At 38.4% G+C, this 19937-nt stretch overlaps 1 protein-coding gene across 6 annotated transcripts in view; it reads right to left on the reverse strand.

Annotated features, from left to right (window-relative positions):
• The window catches only part of LOC105838083 (hemicentin-2), a 361527-nt gene that overhangs the window by 86391 nt on the left and 255199 nt on the right, over nt 1–19937 (reverse strand). For all 6 annotated transcript variants that reach the window (XM_028191705.2, XM_036284191.1, XM_028191696.2 and 3 more), the window contains exon 7: nt 1885–2007. In XM_028191705.2, the coding sequence (XP_028047506.2) occupies nt 1885–2007 (123 nt within the window). The remainder of the gene's footprint in view (nt 1–1884; nt 2008–19937) is intronic.

Genomic DNA, 19937 nt, shown 5'->3' on the forward strand with positions numbered 1-19937 from the left:
ATTATAATATGTAAAATTCTAGTATGTACATAACTAGTAGTAATTAGCGCATATAAATGTCAGCTCACGTTCTCTATTATCTACACAATTAATCTTTCAATTTCAATACCGTAATCGCATTGTCGATTCGATCATTTTATATGAGGAAGAGTCAAATTCCCTTCTCCTGGTGATATAAATTTAATCGAGCAAGTTCCATTTTTCAATCGAATCAGAGAACATCGCGTCTGGGAAAAGCCCGCGTGACAAGGTAACTCGATAATTTGATTACGGCCTATCGTGTTACGCTTATCAGTGCATTGACGCACGTCGCGTTTACAGATAAGTTACATCTCCTTTAGAGTTATTACGAAACCGATATTACGCCGAGGGTCATGTGCATCAGATTCCGCCCCATCCAAGTGCCTGTTTACAGTGATTAAATTATGCTCACGTTGCCGTTACACGTGCCCGCGCTAACGTGTCTACCTACAACGTGACGCGTTTCCTAGCTGCAGGGAATGGGGAGTTGCACGAAATAATGCACGTGCGCTTCGCAACTCGCCGTCTGCCACACAACTGCCTGTGTGTATGTGTGCATGTGTGTATACGTACACATAGAGCATACTGAAAGCACCCTTTTCAAAGTTGTAAACATTCGAAGTAATGTTGGAAAGAGTGACGAAAAAAGTTGGAAAGGTTGAATTTTCTTTCTAGCCGCTGCTACTTTTCAATTTAAAAGAATTCTGTCTCTTCGATTAAATTCGTAATCTGATCTGTTTCCTGCTGGAGAGACCTCATAACAGACCATCACGTATTACTTCACAACTTTTTGCAGTCAATCTTGCATGTAATTGCAATGCTCAGATTTTTTTAATTAAGATAAAGCTTATTTGGGAATGAATTAAGGATATGTAGCATTTATTTGAAAAAGAATGTTTATCTATTTTAATTCATGTATTATTAGATTTTCGAGGGTTCATGAAAGCCCTCGTAATATCGTCACTTTTTATCCAGGTAAAATCTGTTTGAAATTAATCAGTAGTTTGTGCTTAGCTAGAACGCGTTTGTTTACGGACGATGTAAATTACTACGTTGAAATTCGCTTCGGGTAACGGGCTGTTTGTAGCGACAGTAACTCGTTAAAAATCTCATTACTGAACGTATTTAAATCGCCAAAATTTTACCGGCCGTGGAAAATACGGATAACGCTACTGCCGAGAAGAGTTAATCTCCACGCCATTCAAATATAGTGAACTTTAAATGGGAAATAAAATGTAACCTGATATACTGTTTGTGATTGTTTTGAGCTTACTTCGTGTGAAAAAATGAGTGGCGTTAAACATCAAACGTTAATGAGATAATTGATTTATTAATTGAATTTTTACTTATGCATTAAATTTTTATTATTGCTTCAAATTATAATATTCTTTTTTAGAAAACTGCAAGAAAATTATTAATATTTTTATATTCAATTTAAATATGGCTCTTTGAATAAATAAATATCATATATAATCTAATCGATTTAAATAATCTAGTATAGAATAACGAATCTCATTGTCTCATTAACTGAAAGAAAAGTGATTTTTCGTTTTTTAAATATGTTAAAAGATTAAGCAAAAATATAGAAGTAAGTAAATAAGCGATTAAGTATCAAATATAGTAGAATATACCTTTTGTTAAGAAAGTAAGTAAAGCAAGAAAGTAAAATGAAACAAACTTCTTTCTATTTTGCGTAATACACAATTTAAAAATTGTAAAAAATATATTTCTGAACAGAATTGTTTTACGCGAGACATTTAAATTGATTGAATTAATAAGCTGGACGTTCCTCCAAAATCCGGTCGAGAAACCAAGCGAAACGCCGCGCACGAATTCCATTCCTTTTTTTCGTTCGCCACTTACCACGCTGCCAAATTGGAGTACTGGCTGGATTGCTGTCTACCTCGCATTTCAGGCTGACAGACATCCCCTCGACGATCGGAATTCCAAAACCAGGTAAACGCGTTATCGCGAACGATGGAGTATCTGAAACAGGTATTGAGCAATTAGTGTCAATACCACGACGTCGGTGTACTCTGTGATATTACAACAAAACACAAAAAAGGAAGAAAAATCGAAGACAATGTCAGGCTATCTGTTGCATCGCAAGTACATCAAATTGAAATAATAAAAGTAATTTTATTCCGCTTTCTTACATTTTATTTTTTTAATTCGCAAACGCGAAATATCTAAAAAAGGAATACAACGTCGTAGACGTCCGGATTGCATGAAATACAACAATCCGTTCTATTTCCAATTTGCTGTACTTCCGCGTAATATCCGTCTAAATGAATTCTATAATGAAATTCAAAATGAAAACAGTGTCTCGTTTAATAAGTAATTCAGAAGGTCATTGCGAATTGCAATCTTATCTCGTGGACGATAGCGAGTCCACGGGAGCTCGGCACTTGGCAATTTCCGAATAAGATTCCCGGTAATCTTGAAACGTATTGGCCAACGTAATCTGATTTCTACGCATTCGAAAGTCTTTCTATGTACGACTAGAGACTGTACGTTACGACGAGATTCTGTACGATGCCATATTATAGGCCACTACAGATTAAATCCTATGTTCATGAAAATAAATTCAATTTTCTAATAAAAAAGGTAGACTCCTTAAGAAGATGGATTACTGAAAATACAGTTCACAGTAACGAATAGAAGTCTTTTGGCTGCCATCTTTATCACTTTCGAGCATTATTTTTCGAGGGAAGGGTAAAAAAATAAATTATATATTCCTACTTAAAAAAAGAGATGTTAATTAATATCTTAACAAATTCAATCGGAGAATAATATGAATGTAAAAATTAAACATTTTTCGAACGCAGTTTAATATTTTCATATCGTATTTAATAACTGCTGTGCTACCTTCTCTGAATACAGAAGTAGTAATAAAATACCTTTCGTTGTAATATTTCTGTGCTCATTCAATTTTGTTCCAAATATGGAGAGAAAGGACATAGATACCGTTGGTCAAATTAAATAACATTTCCAGATCAGCACTGCGCTCTTTTAAATTTACTCAGCGTTTTCAGCAATGCGAAAATACTTTTCATAAATATCAACTTAAATGGTTTGTTTGTAGGATAACTCGCAGGGCGCTTATTTCCATTGTGGAAGTTCATTGTGACCTGCTTTCGCGCGCGGAGCTCACTTTCCGAATACAAACCAGCTTTCCGCCCCGGAGCGACATTATGCGCAGCGATATAACTTCACATAATCACCAAATAGATGTAACGCAAGAGAGCGAAGAGAGAGAGAGAGAAACATACAAAGAACGAGTGACTGAGAAAGCAACGACAGAAAAGCGTCGACTATCGGAATGCTCGTTATAATGAAGAAGCAAATCCCGAGAGGAAATAATTGAACGCATCGAGTGCCTCTAGAAATCAAATGTAATCGTCGGAGGTGACGCATTTCTCTCGTTACCTCCGGCAATCGTCCCTCTTTCTCTTCCGCGTGCAAAGTACGAGATCCTCCCTTCCGTGTCATTAACGGCCAACGAGGAAGCAGACGACGAGATTCAGGCATATTCTGCCGATGTGTATACAGGACGAACGGGGGATCAAAACGGGGTTGGCGGAACGACCGACAGTATAGCGACGGAGAGAAGGGCGGGTTTTCAAAATTGTCGTCGAACAAATGAGGTATAGACACGGCGAGTAATTAACGAACGGGGCAGTCAAGATTTTACGGGCGCCGAGGTCATATTCGTTAAAAGGTCCCACTCTACCACGATCGACACCAGAGGGACGAACGGTGAAGGTATCCAGCACACGTGCTCTCCCGTTGGCGTCCCGACGCCGCGCCGCTCGAGCGATTTGCCATTATATCGTCGTTCGGCTTGTTAATATCGCGCGACTAACGGGACGGCCACCGAGGTCGCGAAATAAATTGGAGACGCGTCAAATTGCACAAGAGAAGGAAGAGAGGACGAGCCATTGGAAAATGTGACGAGAAGGGTGTCGTCGACGCGCCGACGGAGAGGGAGAAGGACGCGGAATATCGGAAGCGGGACACGCAGGAGGGGGGAGGTAGCACACGCGGGTGGCGTACGAAAAATGGGGAAAAAAGGGGGAAAAAACGGAGGAAGATAAAACGGAAGACGAAGCGACGCAGGAAGAAGGAAGAGGAGAAGGGAAACAAGAGGGGGGGGGGACGGCATGACTACCAGGATGGCTCGAAGTTATTCACTCGGCTATAATAGCGCGGTGCTGGGACAATGCAAGCTTAATGAAAGCTTCTCTCCCCGGCGCGGCACACCGACGACCTCATCCCTTCATTTTCCTCACCCGCCTCCTCTCGGTCCGTTGTAGTCACCGACATTACCGTCGCCACCGGGCACGCCGCCGCGCTGTAGTCCCGGTGCAACAGCGTAAACACCAAACAAAGGGAACAATGAGACACAGAAGTGTCCCACAGACCTCGATCGCTTGATGAGAACTTTAAAGCGCGGCCCGCAATTCCGGTTCATCTTTTATTCCAGAATCGACACTGGGTAAAACCAGTGGACGCCGCTATAAAATCCTTTTACCGGGATCCTCCGCGAAACCCTTTTTTCCCCCTCTCTTTCTCGGGAATCTGTTATGTCTCCAAGGCTTTTTTTATCGCAACCGTTCTCCATTTTTCATACAGCTAGCAATCTTAGAGCGTTCTCTTCCATGTTTGTAACGCCCTTTTGTATCTTCTATCTCTTCATTTGTATTCTTTCTCATCAGCTCAATTGCCAGCTGATCAAATTTAACGGTAATAGTAGATAATTGACACTGCTCACAACGCAAATCGCACGTGGTGCGAATACGCGAATCTTTAAGGCGATACGAGATCTCTATCTTTTGGAAGGTGGAATGAATCTCTTCGAAAGAAATTTCTCCCGCTGTTTCAGCCAGAACACCCGTAAACTTTATACGGACCGTTAAGCAAACCTGTATACGACCCGCGGCAAAGGATTTCGTGAACGCATGGACGTAGAAACGGCAGTAAAATGCACAAATATATGGTGACATTATTAAATGGTCCAAAATTTGTTATGTACGTGGAATCTATATTGCTCTTATGCGCTATTTAATAACAATTGACGAGGCGAAATTCAATAAATCTCCGAAATAATATGTGTGATTTTTAGTGAGTTGAATAAATTTCCAAAATATAAAATGTGAAACGATTGCAAGTACAATTTTAAGGCAAATACAGTTTTATATAAACATAACTTTATGTTCATAAAAGTATACATAATCTATTATTTTCATGAAGATAATTTTACGAATTCAATGTAACGTATGTAATTTTTTTTATTTGTTTTATTCGGTATTTCAAATTTCTATGGTGAAATTGCTCTTTTCACAGATCAAAATAAATGTAACACAGTCAGCAATATTTTATAATAATTTACTTTGAGAATGTTTTGGTTCTACAATATCACAGCTTAAAATTAGCGAAAAACCTAAAAATCTTCTTGGATTTATATCTTTTCTTTATAATCAATGTAAAAAAATTTTGGTTACAAATATCCAAATTTTAACTTTAAAACCATGAAAATTACAGTTGGAAAACGACAAAAAATGTTACTTTTAATGATTTTATACAAAGAAAATGGTCTTATTTTGTTGCGACTTTAGATAAATATCTTTTTCAACGAAATAAGTGAATCCAAATAAACCTTTGCATGAATATTTATAAGCTTTAGTATATATGTATAAAAAATTTGATTTAATTCACAATGCTATTTTTTTAAACCAAATTTGCATACCATTTTTTAGTTCTTATATATTATATAATTTATATATTTATATATATTATTTAATTAAGAGTTGACGTTAGACAGCATTTTATCCCAGTTCTTAAAAGTGACATCGTATTCAACTTAAAAATTCTTTTCTTTCTCTCACTGTTCAAAAATATAAGATACCTATACTTTTATGACTAGAATAAGTATATTAATTAAACTTTCGTTTTATACTGTATCAATAATTTCAATGATTGAAAAGATATCACGATCAAACGTTGCCTGTGGCATCTCTCTCGATGTCCTTAAATCAAGAGCAAACCGACATCAATCTAACCAAGCGCGAAGAACCGCGATGGCATTCGAGTACGAAGTAAAACGACGAAAGGAAAAAAAAAAGGAGCGCAAATCGCCGCGCCTCATCAATGCCGACCGATTGCAAATCATTAAACGACCATCATCGATACAACTGCGCCGTTATTGGGGCGACAAACCGCCGAATGGCTCTCGTTGCGACGCGATAATGCTCATTGTATATATTTGCAGAACGACAAAATGGCGGGGATCGTGTGTAGGATGAATGCAAACCACATGATAGAACCGGGAGTATACAAAAATTGCATCACGATGTCATCTGCGGTGAACAACCCCCTGCACAGCGTCGATTTTACGTATAACGGGAAACGGGACGCGCGTTTGACATTCCTCAGCCTCCTCAAATAAATTATCTCTGAGTGAAATATACCCTGTAATAATTATATATTTTAGTAGGCCGAATGTTTGATTAATTTAATGCTGAGTTTGATTCCCGTCACAAATTTCAAATTTTTGCTCTTAAAAAAACCCTATCATTTTTTATTTAATCAACGGGAGAATACAATGAATTCTTACGACTGACAATTCGAAAGCTAGTATTGTTTCTCTCGTGGTAGTTCTGTGGCAGTTTGCTGCATAATCCATCGCGATTATCCGGATGGCGAAACGAGGACAATAGCCGAATTCCTGTCGATCTTGCATTTCGTCTGTATCAGCCGCCAGTGCTAAACCGCGACCGGTATGTAGCAGTTTATGCACATCGAAACGATCGCGGTTTACGATGGCAGCTGTTAAAGTTTAAGTCCGGGTTTATTGGGTCAATGGGCGACGCGCACCACGTGCGAAAATTAAGCCCTCGTAACGTGTCGGGTACACAAAGGGTTGGCGGCCAAAGAGGCCAGACATTGAATAACGTCGCGCCGCGCGGTTTTCCCATTCAACCATGGGCACGTATGCCGCGTGACTTTATTAAACATAGCCTCAAGGGAGAGATAAACGTTCGACAAACAAGCTAGAAAGGCATGTAAGGGATAAAGCTGAAAATGCTGTGAAAAATACCGCCAGTGATCTTCCCGTATAATACTGACGTAAAAATAGAGACAAGATGTGAACAATTGAAAATACAAGAGATGTAAATATAATCTCCGATATCTTCAATTATTAGATATCTCTTTAACCGTAACTGTACATTGAGAGAAAATAATAATTACAATTATCAAAATTTACCTATAATTTATATTTTTCGATGTCAACTATATTTCTATAATTGTTTTAGCCATGCAAATTATTATTTGCTATTAGTTGTTATTATTACGTAATTAATAAATGGATATTAAAAAATTGTTATGTTTACTACAATTGTGGTCATATTTATTATAGAAAAATGTTTACTATAAAAATATTTAAAATTATCAATTGCTAGTAAATCTTTTAAATAATTAGTAAAACTATGAACATAAGATTATTATCAACATTATAGCAGTAATAACTATAGAACTGGAGCTTTAAATAATTATTTACAATGCAATTATAATTACAAATACTAATTACTTTTATCGGTAAAAGCGTTTTAAGCATATAGATAAGTATTTGCTTTAATTTAAGAATATGGGCCATTAACTTTACGCTAGAAAATTTATTTATATATATTAAACGAAAAGTCAAATATTTTCTAGTCAGTTGTGTTGCGTACAAATGGAAACAGGTCCGAAGTGAAATAACTTCTCGCTATTCCGTCGCCGTCACGCAAGGGAATATAAGAGGCGATAAGAGAAACTCGGGCACCTGATCTTGTAAACTCCAACGACTTCGCTTCAGTGCCGAATTGTAATCTCAAGTTCACGCAGCTTCCGCGCTCTTAAGCTGGCAGTTATTCTCTAAGGAATTACTGAGCGCGGGAGCTATACCTGTCCTTGTTAAGTTCTATCTGAGCATTCTCGTGTTGCTACATAATTACCAAGTGCCGTAGTGCCATCGTTATTAAGTTGCTATTAATCTAATTGATGCACCGTATGCAACATTGCATATCAGATTGCGCTTAGACGTACCCGGCAGATACGTCTAATCGCGCTCTAAAAAGAAACTCGGCGAAATGTTCGACGAAAAAAAACGGAACAATCGCTTTGCGAATTAAAAATTAATCGCGGGCGTAAAATATACCAAGACGAACGACGATGGTAGACGCGCATAAATCGCCAATGACTGTAAACGTAACGTGAAAAGTTAATGATGCCGAATATGTCATCCGCGACAACAGCGATCCCTCAGCCTGGCTGTAGCCGCCGCGCGGACTCGTGTAAACGGACGGGGGCGGTATATACGCGTGCGATAAGCGCGATGCAAATTGTATGCGCGAAATAATGGAAACACTTGATCGCGTGTGTATGCACATTAAGGGGTTTCGAAACAAGCGGGTAGAATTTTCATCGTGGGACCTCCGCGCACGATCCCAGACATACGTTTAATGCGACGCTCGTCTGGGCGCAACTACTTCATCGTCATGGGGGTTGGAGGCAGACGCGCCCGAATCCACCCAGTCGCTATATCGCGGTGATGTTACATGTACGTGCGCCGTGCCACTTTGCGAATCTCTCACAAGTTATTTTCGGATCAATCGGCGCGCCAGTGGGGCCGCACGCAGCGCCGACATACCGGCGCAATTTTCGCATGAGGCTTTCGCTCGTAGCTCGTGTTATTCAACCCGGGACAAAGCACGGACGCGCGTGAATTGAGGCTCGCTAGTCGGCTCGCGTGTGCACTTTTGTAATCGGGAGGATATGCAACCTGTGTCCGTGAACAACGCATTCATCGGGCGGAGTCGCGATGCAAATCGAATTTCGGTTGAAACACAGTGTGTCGCTTAGAGTTGCATACTTTGCTTGTGAATACAATGTACTGACGCGTCAGTGCTAGGACGGGTAAAAACAATAGAGTTAATGGCAGGACGCCCGCGATTCTATTAACATGAATAAGGCAATGATGATACATAGAAATGATAATAAAATGCATGTGGAAAAAATAAAGAAATAAACTGGCATAATTTTACTGAAAAGGAAAAAGTACAAAGATACATTTCAGTAGATATTTAATAATTGAGGTACGGTAAAAATATAACTTCGTTTCTACTATATTATTAAAGAAACTTTAATTAATTAACTATTAATAGTATCAAGTTAATCTTATTGACTTTGCTAATTAAATAAATAAAAAAGCGTGTGGTATATCGAAATTAATGAGCTTGAAGAGAAAATAGAATTAAAATATTTACTTTATGCTCTTCGTAGGGTCAATGCACCAGTCACTAGTAGACGATTATTTAAGAAAAATATTCAAATAATAAGATACCAAAATAATAAATTGCAAATTTATAATTTTTTAGATCTAATTTTCATATAGACTTAATTAAAATATCATTTCATACTGAATATGCAATTAAGTAAAACAGGTAAACTAGCAAACTAAAAAGCGAAATCGTATTCACCAGTGAATCATTCAATCATGTTCAAATATAAACAAATTAAAGGTTGTACTTTGATATTCACGTATCTAGGGAAATATTTACCTTTCTAGATCGTATTAAAAAATTAATTATTATTATCAAATAATTTTTTAATTAAAATACTTTATTAAAATATTTCATATATGCTTTTCTTTAAAATAAAATTTGTTTGCTAGTCATTTATTAATTATCTCATTGGTTATTTATTGGTATTTTTTACATGTGTTTTCACTTTTTAAAATCAAAACTATTACTTTTTTTTTTATTTTTACATATGAAGAAACTTTTCTTATTTTTTAAAATATATTATATTGTTAAAGAATAAACAAGACAGATAGTATTTAATAATTGGTTATATGTTTCTTTTTTATATATGCACTATAATTCACAATGCATATCATGAATTTATTAATTTGGTTATTGATTAATGTAGTGAAATATATCAATATATTGTGACATTATACTTTGTCAGTTATAAACTTGTGCAAAATAGTTCATGTAAAGAGGAGAAAGAAAAAGACGAAGGAAGGATGATTGCTGTTGCACACTGTTGCAAACTCGAGGATATAATGCTATCGAGAAACACCATCAACCCTCTCAAAAGTCAAGGATCCCGGTTTGAAAAAGCAATATTACTCCGGGGATCCCTAATTCAGCCTAATTGCTCGCTTATGCGAATCCTTGAAATATTTATGAAGTTTTATGAGAATTTTTCATCTTGCAAGCCGTGCTCCTTTGAGGAGACCCTAGGGGGTTATGAAGACTTCAACTTTGAACAGCGATTATGTCGATATCAAAGGTATTCGCATTGCAGCTCGAGGCTACGTACGAACCAAATTTATTCGACCCGTTGTCGAACTTCGATTAAGCACTCGCAAACTACTTCCCTCTAATGCCATACTCTCTTCTCTCTCTCTCTCTCTCTCTCTCTCTCTCTCTCTCTCTCTCATACTTGAATACAATAGTATTAGCTTTCGGAAACTTGCTTGGACTTACTTGAAACAAGTTATATCTCACAGAGATGAATACATAGTGATGTTGTAGCATTAAACCACAGACTGATAAAAATGTAGAAAGAATAGAATTGCGAAAGAAACGTTGTTCATTATTGTCAGTTATTACGTTTCCATGGGAATAATTTTTGTATTAACAAAGTACGAACGGCTGATTCGCGCGCTTACGCTGGGGCGCATTTCATTGCGGGTACACGTATGTACGTAATCGCGTAACAATGTTCTCGGTTCTATGCCATAACTCCTTACACCGAGTCTTGTTGTTGTAGACGTAGTAAATGTATATCGCATACGCTGTATAATTATACGTAACTAGAATCTGGTGTTATACAGAGTGATGTAGTCTCTATAGAATATACTCGGGAACGTAGAGGGTACATTCTCGGCGTTCCCCGGAGTATAAGATATCCTATATCCTCCATATCCTCAACAGGGAATACACCACTTTAGATGTCGACGTGAGGTGCCCACGAAGCCGTCCGAGCGGGAAGCGCCCCGTCAGTTCTTGCGATATAAGAAATAGAGCGGAAACTAGACGGCCTCAGTCCACAGAAATTGAATAACCGCGCACACTGTTTACTGCTCGTTGGAATTTCATTCTCGTATAATCAAATCGACCGGTGGCGCAGAAGGCACGTGTCATAAAAGAGGTAACCTTTCCTTCAGAAATACGCAGAGTCGTAATTATAGTTATTAATGAACCTTCTTACAAAGATTGTTACGGATAATATACTATAATGACATCTGGCCACTATGTGTTTTCAAGTTTAATAGCAGGTTTTGTTTAGAACGCAACTTGATCATGCTGTCAATTGTGCAGCATTTCTACAGCAATTGATTCCATTCAGATTCGCGACATACAATTGTAAATCAAGTTAGCTGCGCATAGAGATTGTAGCTTTCAGCTTGATGAGAATAATTTGATTTCTCGTATTTGGAAATATTCGGAAGCCATTATCTAAATTGATATTAAAATAATCGCAGGTCTCTTCTGCAATATCGATTTTCCCGCGTCGTCCCTGAGACTGCGCAATGCAAACTCTCGCGAATAAGTCGTCCGCCGCACAACCCGCACTTTTTTTCCAATTAGAAAACGCGCCCCTTAAATCGACATGGACGCAATCATTACCGCATATTGTCAATGACATTACCGACAATTTAACGTCCTCAGACCGCGAGCATCGCCGTCCTCGGTTCACGAGATTACACACAAAACCGCCCGACTCTTCCCTCCTTTTTTTTTCCGCATCGAGATTTTACTATCCCGTAGGATAAATCCGCGATAAAAGACTCTTTAACGACGTGGTATACGTCGTTTTAATTCACGAACGGAAGGGAGGGACACTGTCGGCGCGCGGGTGGACAGAAGGAAAATCGTCAGCCCGTCGCTTTAATGAAGTGTCGTCCACAACGAGGGCCGACGTTCATTTCGCACATCTGTATGTACGTAGAAATCTCTCGTTTCCGACCAGCTCTGGGAATTATATACGACACGACGGTGGTCGGATGAGCGACGCGAAGGAAGGTGAGACGGGACGGTTCACCGCGGGAGCTGAAAAAGTGAGAAACGGCGACAGGAAAGCTCACTGTAGCTTGTAGTATGCGGAAGAAGAGAAAAAAAGGTGGAAGGGGGTGAGAGAGCAAAGGGGGCAGGAGTCAGAGAAACAGTCGCGCGCAGAGAGCTGTCCGCATGTAGACGTTAACAGTGATATTAATGCGGCCCGGCAACGGGATACGCGCGAGAAAAGTTGGCTGGGGGATGGCACATTATACGTCACACTTCGCTGGAGACTAACTTCGACCGCAAAGAAGGGGGCGGTTTCGGCCGTACGAGATAGGTTTGAATTTGTATGACGAAGGGATTTCATTTGCGAAGCCGGTTTCACACAATTGCAACTGCGTGGAGAAACAGCTGGCGGTATTAACGAGGAAATGTGCTAATTAGAAAAATATCGAAAAAACATATAATTGCTGCAATTTATTAGAGGAAGTCCACCAACTGGTACTGGCGTGCCACTTTGTTTTTGAATAATATTTCTTAAACAAAAGCTAAAAATAAAACTTAAAAATTAAATGCTTCTGTCAAATGGCAGTTTTTATAATCTGACCTGACCTGACCTGATTTTTCTCTAGTAATAATAATTTCCCTTATACAGGCAATATGTTGGAGAATATCTTTTAGTTCCTCTCTTATATCCTCTTTATTATTTAAATAATTTTTAACACGCCTTCGGAATGCGGGAAATATTTTCTCGCTTAATCTTCGACGTTATAAATATGAAAAGGAACGTTTTACGCTAATCGTTACGCCGTCGTTATCCGCGCAAACACATAGATTATCCCATCTCTAGCAAGCGAGTTAAGATCTAAATTTATCGAGAATGTATTGGCTTCAATTTCTGTCGGGAGTACGCTTATACGGTTGCCAAACCACAGTTTAGGGTCGTCCGCAGACGAAAGGGCGCAAAATTCTTCAACAATTTCAAACTTCCGTCCGCTGAACGGAGGGGAGAGGGAGGGATTCCAGCAAACTGGCGGTTAGTCGATCCCGGCACAAAAGCAGAACGTTATGGCACCGGCCCAGACGGCAATTGTGCTTTAGAACCCGGGCGCGACCTGTCTCATTTTCCGCTGAACATTTTCATGCCGCGTAATCCGGGACTTGGGCGGACCACGGCAAAACGGCCCGACGGTAAACTCGTTGACGTTTGAGGCGGTGTCGTCGGTGTGCGCAGCCTGCGGAACACGGATGCTTTCGCGATTAATCGCGACGTTGACAGTGTAAACGACGGCGTCTATAAATAATGACGATGCGAGAGGGCCGATCGGGGCTAAACAAACGGGCTCGTTGGGAAGTAGTTTGCGTTACAGATAATTCGAACCGCGAGCTCTTCAATGGACACGGCCGCTTAGTCCGTTCGTGAATGTTAGACCAATCGTGCGAAACGAAACTTGGAGATTTTTAAGATTTTGGATAAACGCTTTATCAGATTTAGAAGCGAAAAATGTTGCTACAAAATAATCGGAGTTACGATTGATCTTATTTACTTTTCATCAACAAGTATTGTTTTGTTGACGCGTTTTATACGGAATATGAGTGATAGAATGCAAATTTTCAATCATTGAACAGTTTTTCATCCGGATTTACATTTATTCTTTACAAATATACATGTACATGTAATTTACTTGTAACTAGAAACGCGCTTTTAACACATGAGAATATTTAACATTTGCCGCGCACAGTCCTTTATTAAACAATACATTGTTCCGCTGGAAGCTTTTGAGAATAATGATATTTCTTATACCACAGCTGTACAAATTTACGTTACAATTAAAAGAATTAAAGGTCTTAATCAGGAAAAGAGCTGAGTGACAGACAGAAAACAGATGCCCGGCTTATGGACGTGCTCAATTACAGACAAGATAATGGTACAAGAGGAGGACCATCCGGTAATCCCTCTAATGTCTTTCTTATCAGCGCATAAGAACTCGCTGTTCTAGATGTAAGAAGAATCCAACTTTAATCAAATTATCGTTGCTTCTATTCTCTATATTAGTGCTTCTACTATATTAAGCAATAGAGCGCGAGACTCGTAATTAAATAATTTTCTTCTTAGTGATATACTTCTTTTGTTCGATAAAATATCTTTAATAAAATAATACGACATAAAATTCTTTTACTTATATGTAAAAGGAAACATTCAAGTATCAACAATCTAGAGTAATTAAAAAGAAGGACGTCTATTGCAGAAAGATATTTTTCCCGTTGTTGCTTGGAATTATTTTAAGCGTTCAAGTTGCTTCTAAAAGACGCTTTGTTTGTTTTTTAGGCTTCTTGGTTCAATTTAATTCTCTCTCTCTCTCTCTCTTTCGTTGCGTATACATAGAGCTAAAAAGAGTTTACGGTTAATATTCGTCGTGAAGTGGCCATATTTTATTATGCAGCTCGTGCACGTGTCTCATTCGTCACTAATCCGAGAGCGCATCCCTTCGCCCGCGGGAGTTTTCAAAAGGCGAGCAGAATAATGTATCCAATTCAGAATCACAGGTCTATTGAAGAGCGTAGACGCCGGTGTCTACTTTCCGGTAGAATCAACCGTCGTTTCATTGAAAGCTTCTGCTCGAGCCGACCCAACCGAGAGGAGGGTAAATACCGCACGCGAGTAATATACGCGCGACGCGTGGTACCGTGGGTACACATCCGGATGCGTGAGACAGCGTGTATATGGTAATACCGGGGTGGCTTTATGTCGAGCGTTAACGATTCCGCGTTCCGTGATATTAATCTGAATTTCAAATTTCCACACGCTGCGGCGCCTTCGCTCGTGTACGGAGTCGCGGTCGAAGCGCGACAGTCCAAACTTACGCACTGGACCGGAACTTGTCCCTCTTCCCCTTCTCCTCCCTGCCGATCTAACGCCCTGTCTTCATCTAGCTGGCTACAGACTTCGGTCTAGCGTAAAAACGTTATTGATCTCACGTTAACGAGATAGTTAAACTACCGGGGTTACGAGCGAGATTCGTTGGTGCGCGTCGGTTGTCGATATAGTACGCTTCCGTAGATTCGTATCGTGTTTGCGAAGAACACGAGAGATCGTCGGGTATACGCGTACTCATTTTCCTGCTGTCGGTTTCACGATCTTCGCTCACGTTATCGTACCGTTTGCCACCCCTCTAGAGAAATAATAATGGCCGTAAGACGTCGAATGGCAGAACGCGTCCTTAAGCGCTGTAATTTACGGCAGAGCGACAGATTCGTCGGAATAATACAGTAGTAGATGCCATCGTAACGCCGCGAGCACTGGTTGCACGAGTGAAATTACTCGTATAATGAGCGGCGTATATAGCGAAGATGCTCGGCTACTCCTCGGAGTGAAATATAAATATACGCTCCGTGGAGCTGATGGAGTAGCTGGCTGAGGCGCGTCAAGGTTCCGGTAGGGATGGTAAAAAGCTGCTCAAAAGAAACTCTGTGAGAACTGAACCGTGAAGACGCATAAAGATGAGCGTTAACCTGACGTCAACCGCTAGGCTAGTTTTAAACTCATTAGCGAGCTAATAGAGACGCGGAGAATTTCTATCTTCATAATTATCTCTATTCCTGCTTTTTCCGTTAAATACAGCGCAGGCAAAACTTCTCCCTCTCTCTTAAAGCCTTAAAGTCGTATGTAAAATATAGAAGAATACGTGTATCTAGATTTTCTGGCGTAATTTCTAATCAGGATTAATTTACCGAGGAAAAATATTTTGCAATAATAATCAATTTATTTGAAATAATCGTGAGAGAATTTAGGATGTTCCAAAGATTCAATTTAATAGAGTTTAACGCTATACAAAGCCGGGCTCAAGCAATCCTGCATGCCTATTCTAACGAGCATTGTTCCGTAATGATTAGAATTTCGTTTCTCGTAACGCGGTTTGGAATACTAATAGAGCAGCCGTTAGTGATGTCAAAGACTTTTTGTGCGAGAGCGGTTACGTGAGCTCAATAAGAATGTATCTTCTTACACGCAAGGGAGAAAAGACACGTGTATTCTCTACCGGAATTAGAAATGTTTTATGCATATTATTACACGTCGTGGAACTTGCGATGTACACTGCGTGCTATTTTCCGGTAAAGTATGTTAGCTGTAGTAGTAAATATATACTTTTAAAATTTCCCCAATATAATTAATATACATATACATATATGTATGTATGTGCATAAAGTAAAAGCAAGTAATGTTGTTAGTGAGAAGTATATTCGTTAGATTGGATTTTTCAATCCAACTTCAGTATTAACAAAAAAAGTAGGAAAATGAGAAGTTCTAAAAATAGAATATAATATAAAATACAAATCAAATTTTAAAAGCAAAAATAAATAACACAAGAAATAAAATGTAAGGTTGTTCATTTATGTAAACTAATCAAAATATGGTAAACATAGTACATACAGTAAAAATAAAATTAAATCTTAAATTACCAAGTTATTATGTAAAAAATAGTTATTAAATAAAATAAATATTATTATTCAGAGCGGAAAAAATGTTTATATTCTTGTAATTTGAACAATTTAAAATAAATTTATGTAACATAAAAACCATAGCATATAAGGAAGATAAATAAACACAATGTATATGAAAAATATATGGTCATGTAGGAAATACATGAGATAAGATTATATATGTATGATATATATTTTACAAAATAAAGTATTTTATAATATATAAACGTTATACTGCTGTATTTCTTATTCCCTATCCTTAAAATATTTCATATTACCTACACATCTTGATATGACAAATAAAATTTCATGTCAATAAAAAGGTAAAGAATTACAATTAAACAGCATGAAATGGTGTATCATATAATATTATTGTCAGCGTTTATGAAATATACACATAAAGAATTATTATGAGCTTATGGAAACATGATTAAGACAATGCTGTGATATCTCTCGGAGTAATAAAAATAAAGTAGTATTTACAGTTTATACATTTAAATTTGTACAGAAAAACGCTGTTATTGTACAAAGCTGTTATTGTTCACTGTTTATTATAGCATGTTCTGCAACAATTGTAACAATTTTCAATGATTGCTACTTGAATGCAGACCTTTCTTTAAAAAATAAGTCCTTGTTTCACATACAACTTGCTTTTATAGATGGAGAAAAATGCTAGGGCAACAAAACCGTTGTAGTAAAACACACACACATATACTCTCATCTCTGTCTCTCTCTCTCTCTCATCCCCCTTCCCTCTCAAGTCAATCTTTCATGGCTGAAGAAATAATTTTCATTTGCTTGAGCATGCATGTAGGTGATTATCTTAAAAAAAAAAAAAATTACTTCCGGTGGTTTGCCTTTCCGAGAGATAACAATCAATTAAAAATTTGATATTATTCTAAGTATAAATAAACCCAAATCTTTGGCACAGAAAGTAGAATGACTCTCATGCCACAATTATCACTATGTATATATGCTGTGGAACCAAACTTCACCATTATAATCAATTAATAAGTATTACCGCAAGACCATTTTATTTAATAAAATGGAAAAATGTCGTTAACAACGAATAAACTTATTTATAAAAACACGAATTTGCTATTGAAATAAATTTAATTTACTGCGGAAATGAATGAAATACATTTTGTTGTTAAAGCAAAATTATCGCTGTTTGATATCGGAAAATAGGAATTAATTTTTTATTATAACAAATAATTTGCAGAAATTAAGATAAATAATATTAAATAAATTTATCAGATCAATAATCATGTATATTATATGTGTGTGTGTATATATATATGTAATATTTCAATATTAGACAAACTTCAAATTTTCACTTTTTATTTCAACCAGACTCATTTAAATATTTTATTTTGATATTTTGAAAATCACAGAAATAATTTTAAAGCTAGATATTCATATAGAACTTTCAAATTCGTGTGAAAATTTTATTTGTCCATTTGATACTTTAAATATTTGCTCTCGGATGTACTACTATTTTGCGAATAATAATAAAAGTTTTTCTTTTCTGTAAGCTGTGCATGTAAAAAATAATTTTTTTGCTATTTGATAAGAATACGTAATTTCATAAAAATCCTTCGCGCGTGTGTTCTTCTATGAAAGCGCTGTAGCTTAAAAAAAAAAAGAGAAACGCCAATGCTTCTTCTCGCGCAAAGTATTTTATTGCGGTGTTGATATTTCGTGATGAGGATTTTTAAGTAACGATGCTACTTACAAAAGTTGCACGGCTCAGCTCTATTAATGTAAAGTGAGGATGATTTCCCTCTGAGGCTGAAGAAATCACGGGGCGGGTTTATAACCGGGGTAGCAGGCGATATTACTTCATATTAAGCAAAGCTTACGGCCCATAAGCCAGTCTTCGCTAAATTGACGGAGCTCATTAGCACGGTTACCTCTTCCCGGGCGTCTTGTTCCAACACCGGCGGGCGAATCCTTTTCCCGCGTACGCTTGTATACACGTGGGTGTGCGCGACCACTTTTCTTCTTTCCTTTCCCCTCTTTTTTTCCTCCCGAAGACTCATCCTCTCTCGGAGGTCGCCCATAGCCACGGACGAAAAAGCGGAAGCTGAGCTCCAGCAAAGCTGATGAGCTTAAGTTTGCCGGTTTACAAAGAGAAAAGTTGAAGAGTCCGACGCCGCCGGATAGCCGATGTTACATTGAACCAGGTAAAGGTATGCAAATGATTATTAAGCCACGATGCTCAAACGGCTGCCAGCGCTCAGAGATGATCTTGCCAATTATCTTTTACACTTCTCGTCGCAGACTGGCGCAGCGACCCTCTCGCATCAACATGTAATCACAACTTTCATCTGGTTTTTTTTATGCGTTTGTTGAAAATTCGTATTCCAACGATTGTACTTCAAGATAGACAAATATTATATGGTTTAATATAATATTTGTCTTTCTTATATTTTTCTGAAAACTGATTAGAATAAAATGGGTTTTATTTTAGAAAACCTCTGCGCCTCTTCATTTACAATGTTTTAACATACGTACAATAACGCATGCTTCAGTTTCAACATACGTTAATTATTAATAGACACAAATGCATGTCATTTGCGTGAAAGATTAAAGAAAAGCCGTGAGGAATGACACATAACGTGAGCGATGGGAGAAATTTGTAATACTAAGGGGCGAATCGTCTACTCTGCGCTTCAATCGATATAACGAAGGTGTGCATACTTTACAATACGAGCAAGTTGCTGATGAACAGGAATTCGAAGTGCCTTTGGCCTGGCTGCAAACTGGTTATAAGAAAAGTAACTGCGAAAGATAGTAGCTAGGATGCAAATGAGTAAGCTGCAGCAGAGCACTTGAAGAAGTTTACATACAACTTCGCGTACATTCCTGCGAGGCTCCTCTTTCGACGAGCAGCATCTTTCTCGATTTTCGAGCGTCAGCTAGCTCATTCGACAAGAACTTCAGCGGATATGAATTCCCAGCTCGTCGTAAACAGCGCAAAACAGCATGGGGATCGCGCGGTCGGGTTTCATAAAAATCACATCAGCCACAAGATTGAAGAAGACGTGTACAAGTTCGAATGAGACGAGGAGTCGGCAAAGAGATAAGGATTTCGCGGATTATTAAGTCACGACATCGGAGAGGCCTGCCTGCATCGCAATGAGAGGAAGGAGAGGGGAGGGGAGCGAAGGAGAGGAGAGAAAGAGACATAGCTAATTATGTTTTATGCATTCCGCGTTGAGACGGCATCTTTGACTTTCTGGCGAACGGCGGTGAGGAGGCGCCTTCTATACGCATTACTTTTCTATTAGACGACCGGCAGCGGAAAGCTTTAAATTATCGAATTCCGATAACGTAATGCCCGACGAACGAGAAAGGGACGGCCGCTAAGACCCGATG

Source organism: Monomorium pharaonis, chromosome 3 (assembly GCF_013373865.1).
Source record: "Monomorium pharaonis isolate MP-MQ-018 chromosome 3, ASM1337386v2, whole genome shotgun sequence".
Lineage (NCBI taxonomy): Eukaryota > Metazoa > Arthropoda > Insecta > Hymenoptera > Formicidae > Monomorium > Monomorium pharaonis.